Source organism: Salminus brasiliensis, chromosome 2 (assembly GCF_030463535.1).
Source record: "Salminus brasiliensis chromosome 2, fSalBra1.hap2, whole genome shotgun sequence".
Lineage (NCBI taxonomy): Eukaryota > Metazoa > Chordata > Actinopteri > Characiformes > Bryconidae > Salminus > Salminus brasiliensis.
The window spans coordinates 50,760,123-50,772,575 of NC_132879.1; the positions used below are offsets into that span (position 1 = coordinate 50,760,123).

At 41.1% G+C, this 12,453-nt stretch overlaps 1 protein-coding gene across 1 annotated transcript in view; it reads left to right on the top strand.

Moving 5' to 3' along the window:
- The window catches only part of btbd11a (BTB (POZ) domain containing 11a), a 248,887-nt gene that overhangs the window by 218,189 nt on the left and 18,245 nt on the right, over positions 1-12,453 (top strand). Inside the window, exons 6-8 of the mRNA XM_072673081.1 lie at positions 5,653-5,742; positions 9,817-9,918; positions 11,378-11,471. Coding sequence (XP_072529182.1) covers positions 5,653-5,742; positions 9,817-9,918; positions 11,378-11,471 — 286 coding nt within the window. The remainder of the gene's footprint in view (positions 1-5,652; positions 5,743-9,816; positions 9,919-11,377; positions 11,472-12,453) is intronic.

Here is a 12,453-nt window from a genome sequence, read left to right on the forward strand (position 1 = left end):
AAGATAAATATGCTCAAAAAGACAAAGGTTTTATTAGGTATCTTGTTTTTTCACGTAACTGTAGAAACTAATGGTTGTTAATTAGGATCCTTTCATCCAATCAGATTACTCCTCTCATACCTAAACATGCCAGTATAGCAACAAGAAAGCAGAAATGAGAAAGATGCGTTGTGCCTCTGTAGCTGCGCCTCATTCTCCTCCCAGTGAGTCCTCCATTACTTTAAACCACAGAACATTAGGAGTAGACACACCATTAGTGGTCTATATAGTCAGGAACTGCAGGAAGACAAAATGCAAATGGCACATCTGTGTCTAGACCTAGTTGAACCATTCACACTGAGCAAAGTGGTCTCCAGCACATCTCTGCAACACTTACTTAAGACTATGCTCAAAAGTCTGTAGACACCTGCTGTATAGACACTTTCTCATCCAAGGTTCCTTCTGGAGGTAGTAATGCGGAATGTCTCCCTCTGTGCTGCAGTTTTTACACAAGATGATGAAAAACTCCTGTGAGAATCTGATTGCATTAAGCCACTAGTGGGCAGCCAAAGCCTAAAGCAGTGGTGGGCAATTCCGGTCCTGGAGGGCCAGATTCCTGCACAGTTTTGTGCACACCTGTTAAATCGCCAGGTTTAGTACACATCAAATTTACCACTAATAGAATGTAACACTCACACTGTATATTTAACACTGAGCGTGTTGATTCAACACTAGTACATTTGCTGTGTAGATCTGTTATAGTAGGGAAATCAGTAAACTGTGCTGGACTCCAGCCTCCATTACCCATCCCTGGCCTAAAGGTTATTGAAGTGGGCTTGGGACTGGAAAGTCTCCCAAGTCCACTTCACTGGGCTTCAGTTCTCAACCGCTCTGGGTGTGTGTTCTCAGTAGGATGTGAGTGTGTCGTGTGTGTTCACCCACAAATGTGTTAAATGGGGTTAAATCTGTGGCACTGCTGTTTCTAATTCCAGTGAAGCCATGTACTAATGCTGGATGATTAGTTGTAGATCCCGAGAGCCACTTCTGTTCATCCCTAATGGATAGTGCTCCATCACTCGAGAGAGCACAGTTCTACTGCTCTATATCAGGCATGGTGATCAGGGTATCCCATTCTATTGGCAGTGCTTTAGAGATTATGCAAGCTGTGTGTGCACAGGTGAACAATGGGTGCACCTTTTTATTTATTTACTTTAGTTTTTAAATTATTATTTATTTATTTTATTTATTTATTATAACAAAAAAATCTAAATTGACCACTAGAATAGTAAAGATATTGGCTAATTATTCCTCACATATATCCTGACCTCACCCTCAATTGGACAACACAAACAGCAAAAGAAACCCAAAAAATAAAAAAAAAAAATAAATTGACACCCCTAAAGCAACATTGTGTAGCAATCTTACCGTAGAATAGCAGCTGTAAAAAATCCTTTGGATGCTCCACTGACTTTTAATAGGGAGAATAGCGTCTCCGTCATTGGCACTCCGAGCTGGAATGCTGCTACTGCACTTTGTAACTCTGGTGGAAGAGTCTTTTTACCAGAACTTCCCAATGCTGTGTAACCCGAGTCATATGTGTGTAAAATCCTGTAAAGGTACTCTACCGCCTCCGTCCACATACTTCTTTTACTTTCAGTGGCAGTACTGTATCTCTCAGTTCGTCCAGAATTGCATGCTTAAAGATGTTCCTGAAGGGGCTCCAAGTAAGTGGACTCCAAGTAAGTTCCACTCCACAACTGTAAGGGGAGCCCATGAGTAAAAATTGCAATTCTAATTTGATCAGTTAAACTTAATGAGAACGTATTCACACACACCTAAGCACACATTAGTAGTAGGATAGAGAAAGCTGTACAATGAAGCCACAGCATGTATTTCGAAACATGTAATCTGAAAACATCTTGCAAATAGTTGTAACCATAGCAATGGGTGCACCCTGAAGAAGCCAAATTTGCATGGTGTATGTTCACCTTTAGGTTTGTTCTCCCAAGTGCAGCTATTACTAATAAACTCTGGCTCTGGATGAAACTGACCCTTATTACTGGTCATATACAGCAGCTACCCCACTACTTGCGGTCAGTCATTATATACATTTTCAGAAATCACCACAGACATTTTCGCTTCTATGTATAAGAGCCCATATTTGCCTACAGGTCGCAAAACATCGAATGATGACCGTGACATAAGCTAAATGTATTTACCCTCTCTATCTCTTATGTACAGAAGCAGGTGTTAATCTAGATAAGCCGTTCTCAATGGTGTAGCCTCACACTCCCAATCTCATTTTTCCTCCTTTCCAGACAACTTTCTGAAGTTCAATCAGGAAGGCTTGGGGAGAAGGCGATCTCAAAAAAAACATTGACATCCCTCAGATTTCTCTAAGCCTCTGTTTGTGTTGGACTTCTTTGTTGACACTCATGGGTCTAATGGATACCAGTAATCCATGTCCTCCCACTGGCTGTACATTATAAGGCCTGACATTGCTTTTCTGACATTTCTCAGGAAGCAGTGTGGAAACTTTGTTGTGTTTGTGAGGTCTTGAGAGTTAAGTTACGCTTTAGAGAGACATTAGATAATCGGCCATGTCTACAATATAGGGACAAAAGTATTGGGACACCTGCTTATTCATGTTTCTTCTGAAATCAAGGGTATTAAATAAGAGTGTGTCCTGCTTTTGTTGGTGTATATGTCGCTACCGTCCAGGGAAGAAGGCTTTCTACTAGATGTTGGAGCCTTGCTGATTGCAGTCAGCAACAAGAGCGCAATTGAGGTCAAGATGTTGCATGATCAACATCCCACCTTATCCCTAACTCATTCTAAAAGTACTGGATGTGAAGCACCGCCATCATTCCAAATAATACAGTTCAACAGTGTTAGACACACCTAGCCCATGCCTGGCATCAAGCATGGTGCTGCTGATATGTTCATGTTTGTCTGCTCCAGAGAGTCCTATTCCTATACAGCTGCACATTAAATTCGCTAAATGCATTCATTAGAAGGGGTGTCCACAAACATTTAGACATACAGTGTATGTCCAAGTCATTGTACTTCATTTGGCATAACTGTATTTGCACCATGGCCTAAATGGTTAGATAACTAATAAGACGGTACATTTCTGTTCATTCTTGCTTGTTTTTTAATTAGTTCTTTTTTGCAAAGCTGACTTACCTCAATCCTGTCTAGTACAAAGATCCAGATTTTCCTCCCAGTGTCATGAATTGTCTAGCTGGGGGGCTAAAGCCTGTCACCCGCTCTCTCTTAGAACTGTTAATATAACCACCACATTTTTAAACTGCTGCTAAAGCAACATCGCAACATCATTAGACATTGGACTAACTGCCATTTCTGTCAGTCAGCTAACACACACCTGCTTCGGCTAGCATCGATGCCCCTAAATGATGGGGGGAGGGTCACAATTACCTACAGAGAGTGAAACCAGTTGTGCTCTCTTTGACTCATGGCCACTGATTACTGTGGCACGTCTCCCAATGAAAAGGTCAGCACTTAGACAGTTGTGCCACTTGGGAGCCGTGTTAATTTCATTTTAAGAACAGCAGCGATACACACACTGAAACAGCAAAGATAAAAATACAAGATTAAACGCAGCTACTTGAGTATACTATGAGTTACGCCTTGTTTTAATTGCATATTGAAGCGATAACGCTCCCACTAGTTTGCCTCTGAACTACACAAAAGACACCAGGCTGAAAGCAGGAATAGTGAGGAGAGGGGGATATGATGAGAGCATGTGATTTGTGTGTCTAGCTGGGATTGATTTCAGTTCTCTTCAGTCTAGCAGACATCTCTCCAGGTCCTATTATCATACTGCAAAACAGAAAAGTCACTTGAGAATGAGACTGAATGAAGCATTTTCTAGTGATTTGGGCCTTGAATGTTCCTTTTTTTACTGGAATGCTGTTAGCGAGCAGTGCAAAACAGGGCTGCTTATTGTAAAAGGCCCTTATTGTACCTTTCTTATAAATACTGCTTCTCTTCTAAAGTTCACTTCCAATTGTTCTGTGATTTTATTTAGTCACAGAAAATCAATCATTTTTGCATATTGCAGTCTCTTTATTTCCTTTAGAATAACATAGGTGGTTGCTACTCTGCTTTGGTGACCGCTATACACTACATGTCCAAATGCTTGTGGACACCCCTTCTAATGAAGGCATTTAGCTCCTTTAAGTTGCACCCATTTCTGACACAGATGTGTAAATGCACTCACACAGCTTGTCTAGTCCCTGTAGAGAAGTACTGCCAGTAGAATAGGACTCAGGTAGGCATGAAGCAGTGGAACTGATTGTGTTCTCTGGAATAATGGATGGTGCTACATCCAGTACTTTTGGGATGAGTTGGGGATTAGGTGATGTGGTGATCATTCAACATCCTGACCTCAATAACGCTCTCGTCGCTGAATGCAGGCAATGCAACCCTCACAGCAATGCTCCAATATCTGGTAGAAAGCCTACTTCCCTGGACAGTAGAGACAGAAACTCCAACAAAATTCTGGATAAACATGGTGGTTTCAAGCAGGCTTAGTTTCAACATATAGTCACTGTCACACAAAACAATATTAAGGGCAATTTGCTTTAAAACTTTCTTAACTTTTAATGGAAGTCAATGTAAAATGAATGTAGTCTGTATTTATTAAGCCATTTTGGAGCCTTTCTATTGGTCTATTCATCATGAAATAAAGAACAACTGACAGTTTCAAATGTCAGTTGTCAAAATATGAAAAGACAAAGACGGGAGATCCAAGGTTTTTGCATGACAGCAACAGTGTGGAGTGTATGCAGTCTGGGAAGTAATTATATTTGAAGTCTGTATTAGTGTTTACCCAGCACACAGTAAAGGACTTAGGCTCGCTCCTTTAACACTACAGTTACTGGCTTTGATTTTTCCCTGCTGTTTGCCGTAGTTCAAAGATGAGAATTTGTACACAGCTTCTTCAGCCCGCTGCCATCAGGGAGGAGACTGCGGAGTCTCCAGGCTAGAACCAGCAGACTGAGGGACAGCTCGGTCCACCCTCGTCCCTGAACTGGAGAGAACTGGTTATGCACATGTCACTTTAAGAGACTATAAGCTCCGATTTGCACTACTGTTTATATTTGCACTGACCATACCCATACATTTAATCTGCTGCCTATGTCACTTTACTTTTTATGTCATTTCAGGGTTTCTCTATCCATATACTTTATTCATACACTTTAAAGTGGCATATGCAGCAACTTATAATGTCAATTTACCACTTTGTTAATGACAGGGACCTCTGTCTATGATTTAACAAACTTTATACTCTTACATTCCTACTAATTAATATTATACAATTTCTATGTTTAGTATTATTAAATGTTTATTTAAATGTTTGATGTTTATTGTTGGGTCTGAGAGTAACGCGGTTTCAATCCTGTGTCTGTCCTGTACATAAACCAAAAAGAGCATAATATAAGCAATTTACCGGCCAAGAACAGCAGCTGTGGCATAATCAATATTCACTGTGGCTTCAATTCAGGGTAATCAGATCTATTCTGCCCACCGACAGTGAGGCTTAAGGTTCAAAAGCTTTAGCAAGTGCTTGAATTTCTGCTGTTTTTTAAAGAATTAAATCCCTTTCTGTGCTTTCTGCTTTGTGTGTGTATGTGTGTGTGTGTTTAGGGGATGACCCCACTCATGTATGCGTGTGTTCGGGGAGATGAAGCCATGGTGCAGATGCTGCTGGATGCTGGGGCAGATATCAACAGTGAGGTCAGTATCTACCAACCAAAGGGGGCATCTGGTCAGTACTAAATTGTCAGTATGCAGTGCGTCTTTGCCTTGTCCTCACTGTAGAGTAAATACTAACGTGTTCTGTCGCAGTATGCCTCTCTGTGCTCTTCCTGTGCTATCAGCATGCACTGTAGAAAGTGTCTAGTGAATGGTGCTGCTTTCAAAGTGCGTCTGCTTTAACCTCTGCGCACTGTATGTAATTGACCGAAGCGCGTTTTCTTCCTTACATTTAATGCAGTGTTTAGGGAAGAAAAACACCATTAGCAATGGTTTAAAGTGGATGCACTTAACTTACTGTGTGACATTTAGGTCAAAAGCATGAAGTATCTCCTGTAGATCTGAATTCAGAGTGGATCACATGATGCATTAGCTCTAAAACCATTAGAAAGCATTGGTGTAGCACAAAATGTACATTTGCATTTATGGTACACGTGAAGCATGTAACACAGGAAGGTGAATATAGCATTAGGAGTCTCTTATTGGTGTAGTGTGCTACTATGCCACGCTAACCAAACGTGGAGGACCCTCTCAACAAGAGAGGGGGGAGGAAGTTGCTTGACCACAGGCTGACAGTGTCAGTGTAAACAGCGAAAGTGATTCAGTCATACTCAAAAGGTTCTTGCAGCAATGGCCATAGAAGAACCACTTTTGGTTCCGTAAAGGAGAGTGTGAGGAACCTTTAATGGTTGAGTCTGTACTTAAGGGTAAAGGTTCTTCACGCTCACACAGCCCTATTAAAAATGGTTCTTTTACCTGCTCCGGTCACTTTTACCTGCTCAAGCACACCTGATTCAACTTACCTTTTCATTTCCAGATTTAGTAACTAGGTGTAGGTAGAGCAAGGTATTGAGCAAACTGTGCTGGACTGTGGCCCCCATTGCCCACCCCTGCTCTAGGGCATCGCTCGAATTTTTTTAATTAATGTAATTTTTTGTAATTAAGAGAGGTAATGAATGTCAGCTCTATATTTGGCAAACAGCAGTTCACTGTTGGCCCTGGTTTATGCATATCTGTTAGAACATCTTATTAATGGGTTGTAAGATATATATGACCTAATTAATAACATTAATTAACTCATTTTCAACCATTCAGGCATTCATCAACCTTATTAGTAGTGTTATTGCACTAGTGGTACCAACACTTTTTTTCTTTTTTGGGGGGTGTTAAAAGTAGCCTACAGAGACATTGGACTGAAGGTAAAGAAAGGGTGATGAGTTCAAATCTTTCTCAAATAAAAGCGGAAGCAAAGGTTTAATCCGGTGGAAGTACATAAAATGAGCATAGACACCATTTAAACATTCAAAACAAGCTGTTCAATGGAAGAAAAAAAGGTCAGGGCATATTTCTTTTAGCTACTGCGCCATGCCTTTAACCTTTCTCAGCAAACTCTGTGTTATGGAGTGACTAATGGGCAGTACTGCTTCTTGGACAAATGTGAATTGGCATAGTTATGGGCCCTTTTGTTTTACACTGATATGAATTTGCAAGGAAGCCCAAAATCTATCAGATTTTCTTTGAGAAATGTAACGAGTAGCTTAAGTAGTTGAGCATTTACATCTAATTCATAAGAACTCATTTACATCTAGAAAAAATGAGGACAGTCCATTGTACAGATATTCACGTAGCCAAAAGTGGTTCTTTAGTGGCCTTGCTCCAATGAACTGTTCTGGCAGCTTCTGATTTTTAAGGCCAATAGACAGTAGATATAGGGTGACCATTATTTTGGTTTTTAAAAAAGAGGAGACTGGAGGCACACAGGCATCCATCATGGTTAGGATGTTGTGGCTATGGGGATTCAAGTAGACCTTCACGTTGTAGGACCATGGCAGTGTGTGTGTGTGTGTGTGTGTGATATAGACACACTGTATAGCCACACTATAGCCAAATCTGACATTTCAACTTGTGTCGCACAAGTAAGATAATTTAAAAAATGTGTTTCATGCTTTCAATAAAAGCATGAAACAGTTTTACTTTTGATACATAGCATGCTTTTATGTTTATACCAGTGTAAAAAATATATGTAAATAAATAGATAATATTACATAATATTATATAATAATATAAAAATAAATACATCAACAACTAAAAATAACAATAAAATAAAAAAAGCAGTTTGACCAGTGGTTACATGTAAATAAAGGTATGTTGTCTACACAATAATACAATAGTGGCGGTGAGAAGGCTGCACTCAGAATGTAGAAGAAAACGCTGACATGAAATCAGTGTGAAATTCCTGACATTAACACCCTAGATGAACATGCTGGCTTACTTGCATGAAATATGGAACTGCTTGTGCAGTCTCTCTCTTCTGTAAGCCTATGTAGAGCCAGTGGGGAAGAACCGATTTTGCTCAGAAACAGCTAGCATGAGCATTTCCTCTTTTTTGGGGCTTCAGAGCTGGTTCGGCCTTAAGAGGTCTATTGGTCGTGGATGTAAACTCTAATGTCAAAGTTCACTGGATGTCAAAGTTGAGCCCGAGATGAAGTTAGCAACCAAAGTCTTGACCCAGTTTAGGAGTATATACTGGATGTCTCAGGGAAGGTCCTTGGGAATATTTGCAAACATCTTACAGCCGTTCGCAAACAACTCAGTTCTTCTAAACCAAGCAAAATGTCTGTTTGATTTTTGATAAGCCGAATAACAGTAAGAGGCAAAAATAAGCGGCTAGGTTAGCTGAATGACAGCTCCACACTGCTGTGCCAGTTAGTTGTTTTTTTTGCTACGGCTCAGTTCTTACAGATCTTCACTTTTAATAACACAGCCTCTCTGCCGTAGCATAAAACAGCAATAATACAGTATAAAATCAATAAACAGTATATTTGGTAAGGGAAGTGCTTCAATGGTTATTGCCACAATGCGTTACAGACATGCTTAGTTGTTTTGACAATCATGACACCCTTGAATTCATATTTCTGCATAAATAAAGTGTAATCTACCCTCTGAGCTCAACAGTAGCGACGCTGTATTTACATCGCTGAAAAAAAGCGCTAATGCGTCACTAAGCTCTGTAAAGAGAGTAAGATTGGTAAGATGATTAATTTTCATTAAAGTTTGCAGATTAATCACGTGTTAATGTGTTACGTTGACAGCACTAGCAATAATACATTTTTCAAATCAGAAGGCCTACAGAGGCGTGTGCTACACCATTGCATCCAAGCAGTCACTGTAATAACAGAAGTAATATTTGCTTCATGTTTTTGACTCTGAACTGAAGTCATGTGACACTCGTATATCCGTTACACTTTGTCAAAGTTTGTGTCTTCTAGTGGAAAGAGGGTGACTCTCGAATGAAACACCAAGCGCCTGCTCAGTGACGTCACCGCCTGTGTTTTACAATTTATGGAGTGTTGTCGGAACAGAAGTATCCGACAGGTAATAGGTTGGGGTCTGACGTTTACATCTCAAGGAATGTTTTCAGGACTGTCAGTTTTTTGAAAGGTCACATATGTCCAGCCGTTCAGAGATATCTGCCCAGTGTAATGGCACACGAATAACCACAGATATTTCTGCCCAGCTCAAGGATAAGGCCAATAAGGCCAGATGAGACGATCATGCGGCGTTTGGCGCTTTGCTCATGAGTCACCACTCGCTCCAGTCTTCCAGCATTACGCGTTCCTTGCCAATTATCTCTCCTGCAGCCTGTCTGTCACTGTCTTTAAAATTCCAAAAGAACCCAGCAGCGGGAGAGTATGCTGCCTCCAGTTATGGTCAGATCTTTTGCTAAAGCAGTGAGAGCAAGGAAAGGCAAGTCTAGCTACCGGCATGGGGTGGGTTAATATAATAATGAGTAAGGAAGGAAATTGAGAAAAAAAAATGAAAAGCAAGGCATTTTTCTTTTCCTTAACTGTCCAGCGTTGGCAGAAAAAAACTGTCTCCGACTTTTTTTTCCGCTCAAACACTCCACTTACGCATTCCTTTTGTTTTTTATTTGGATTATTTTTGATTCCTCCTTTGCTTCTCTTTTTCTTCCTCCTCCAATTGAAAGCACAGTGTACTCATTAATGGCTGAATGCTATTTGTCTCCCCCTGAACCTCCCCTATATGACTTCCCAGGTGCCCAGCTCAGTACACAGGCACCCCTCAGTTTACCCCGACACCAGGCAGGGGACATCACTCACTTTCGCCGTGTTGCACGGACACGTCCCTGTCGTGCAGGTAGTGACGACGTGAATGACTCAATGCCTTTCCACCTCTGCACTCTTTCCTTCAATTATTATTATGCTCTAACATAATAATAATGGCAACAAAAACAAGCCCACCCCTTCCACACTCCCCTGTTAGACTGCTGTGGCCTGGATGTTCTTCTTCAGGCCAGATTGAATGAGTGAGGTAATGTGCCACAGGTTAGCTCAGTATAGCTAGTCTTGCTGAAATGATTAAGTCAACTGGGCTAGACTGAATTGGTCATTGGTCAGTTAACATAGATTAAATGGATCAGTTAGGAAAATTAGACTATGCTGAATTGGTCCGGTAACATGGCTCAGATTAGGAAAATTAAGAAAGCTAGCCTAGATTGAACGGGCCAGATAGCATTACTTCGTTTAGTAATGCTGGGCAAGACTAAACGATTGCTGGTAATCAAAGTGATTACTAAGAGGTATGTGTGAATCTGCAGTTTTCATTTTTGAAGTATGAGTGAACTACATATTTTTTTTAACTTCAATTTAGTAAAGCTAAGCAAATTTAAACGGGTCAGTTACACAGATAGGAAATAATTCATGACCAGATACCACCATGCCCCAGCCACAACTTCTGCATCAGCTAACAACATCTAGAGCGGTTTCTGTCCATGATAACTTACCATTGTAGTTATTGAACTGACCCATCAGTGCCTTAACTGTGCTGTGTTTGGTCAAGAATAGTCTGCTGGCTGACTAGCAAGGCCCAGTTTAGTAGAATACAAGTTTAGCATTTTATAGAAAGTATTGAGTGTTCAGGCACAAGGCAGGGAGTATTGTTAGTAGTTTCCAGTGACCTCAGTGAGACAGACGCTTGAGTGGGCCAGACTAGACAGAGCGATTTCACTGCAGACATTTATGCAGCACGGTAAAGCTAAAGATATCTCTATAGTTTCCCCATGGGAAAAAAGTTCACATACTAAATTGCCCTCAACAGCTATGAGTGTTCATTCTGATGAACCACAGAGGAGCAATTTTAATCCCCAGAAGTAATGGAAAGGCAGAGCAGGAAATGCTTTCTTCTGAAAGCTCTTGGATCTCTGAAGAACATACACTTGGGAGTGCTTGATCTGCCAGGAAAACAAGAACACAGGACATATACTGTCAATGAAATGCAATCCTCCTCCTTGGCTTTCCTTGTATGAGTAATCCTTTAAACTGAAGGCGTTTGCATTATGAAGCAATGAAGGTAATTGCTTTTTTTAGTGATCTTTTTTTTCTTTCTTGATACTTTCGATTGGTTTCTCCCCCTTTTAAGCATTGAGTGACAGAAAGTAAAGCCAGATCTAGCTTGTCACCTCACTTCTAGATAATGGAAAGCATGAAGGAATGCGCAACCCCACTACTTAGGTCATCAGTCAGCTCCACAGCAAGCTCAGCGTTGGTGTGTTTTATTTCATAACTGTTTTTTCCCTGTTATGTTCTGCTCATCTTAGCTGCTGCTGGATGCTCGAGCCAATGTGGAGGGGGCACTGCAGGATGGAGCTGAGAACTATACAGAAACGCCGCTCCAGCTGGCCTCTGCTGCAGGTAGTACGGCTTGCCTTACTAGCATGAATTCTGGTGGCATTTCATCAACACAGAGGAGTTCTGCATGTATTACTTGTAATTTCACCTGAGTGGTCTCAGTGTCCGTTCCCTTACTGTGCACCCTGCTGGAGCATCCAAGGTGGGCATAATTCGTTTTAAAGGTCTGCAAGGCCACCATGAGTGAAGCTTTTATTAGGTTGGAATGCTCATCATTGGTCTTTTGGTAGGTCCCACAAGGTGTGATTATGCCTTGGCAGCCTGAAGAAGGATAAAGGTGATTATGCCTTAACACCCTGAGCAAGTTCAACGAAACACTGTTAGGTCTCTGGTGCAGAATAGGTAGGGACATGGTACAAGACTACAAGGACAATAGACCAGACATGAGACAGGGTGCACAGACAATAAGTACAAAACATACAAAATACCTGGGCTCGACAAACTGCCACTTTTGGGCCCTTGAGCAATGTCCTTAACCCTCTCTGCTCCCTGGACGCTGCAGCAATGGCTGCCCACTGCTCCAAGCATGTGTGCTTACTGTCACTCTGTGTTTACTCACTAGAGTGTATGTGTGTGTTCACTGCACGGATGTGTCAGTCTGCATCCAACACTAATGGTGAATATGTGTTGTCTTGTCTTGTCTTGTAAATTTACAAATATGTGCATAAAGGCTGGTGATTAAGGTGCAAACTAGGTTACTACACTGATGTAAAATAGTAAAATGGAATAAATAACAGTGATGTGATGTGTTGTGCGTATGATATAGTGCAAAACAGGAGGTCAGGAGTGTGTATGCTGAGGTAGGCCAGTCTGGTATTGTAGCAGCATCACACATGTAAACAAGGTGTACAGTGCAGTAATGAGGATATCAGCTAGGGTTCAGATAGAGAGAGCAGTGCACTGCTTATGAACAGAGAGGGAGTTCCAGTTAGATTACTAAACATATCTTTTCATTACACTAAATTCAAGTGTTGCTCTTCCAAAC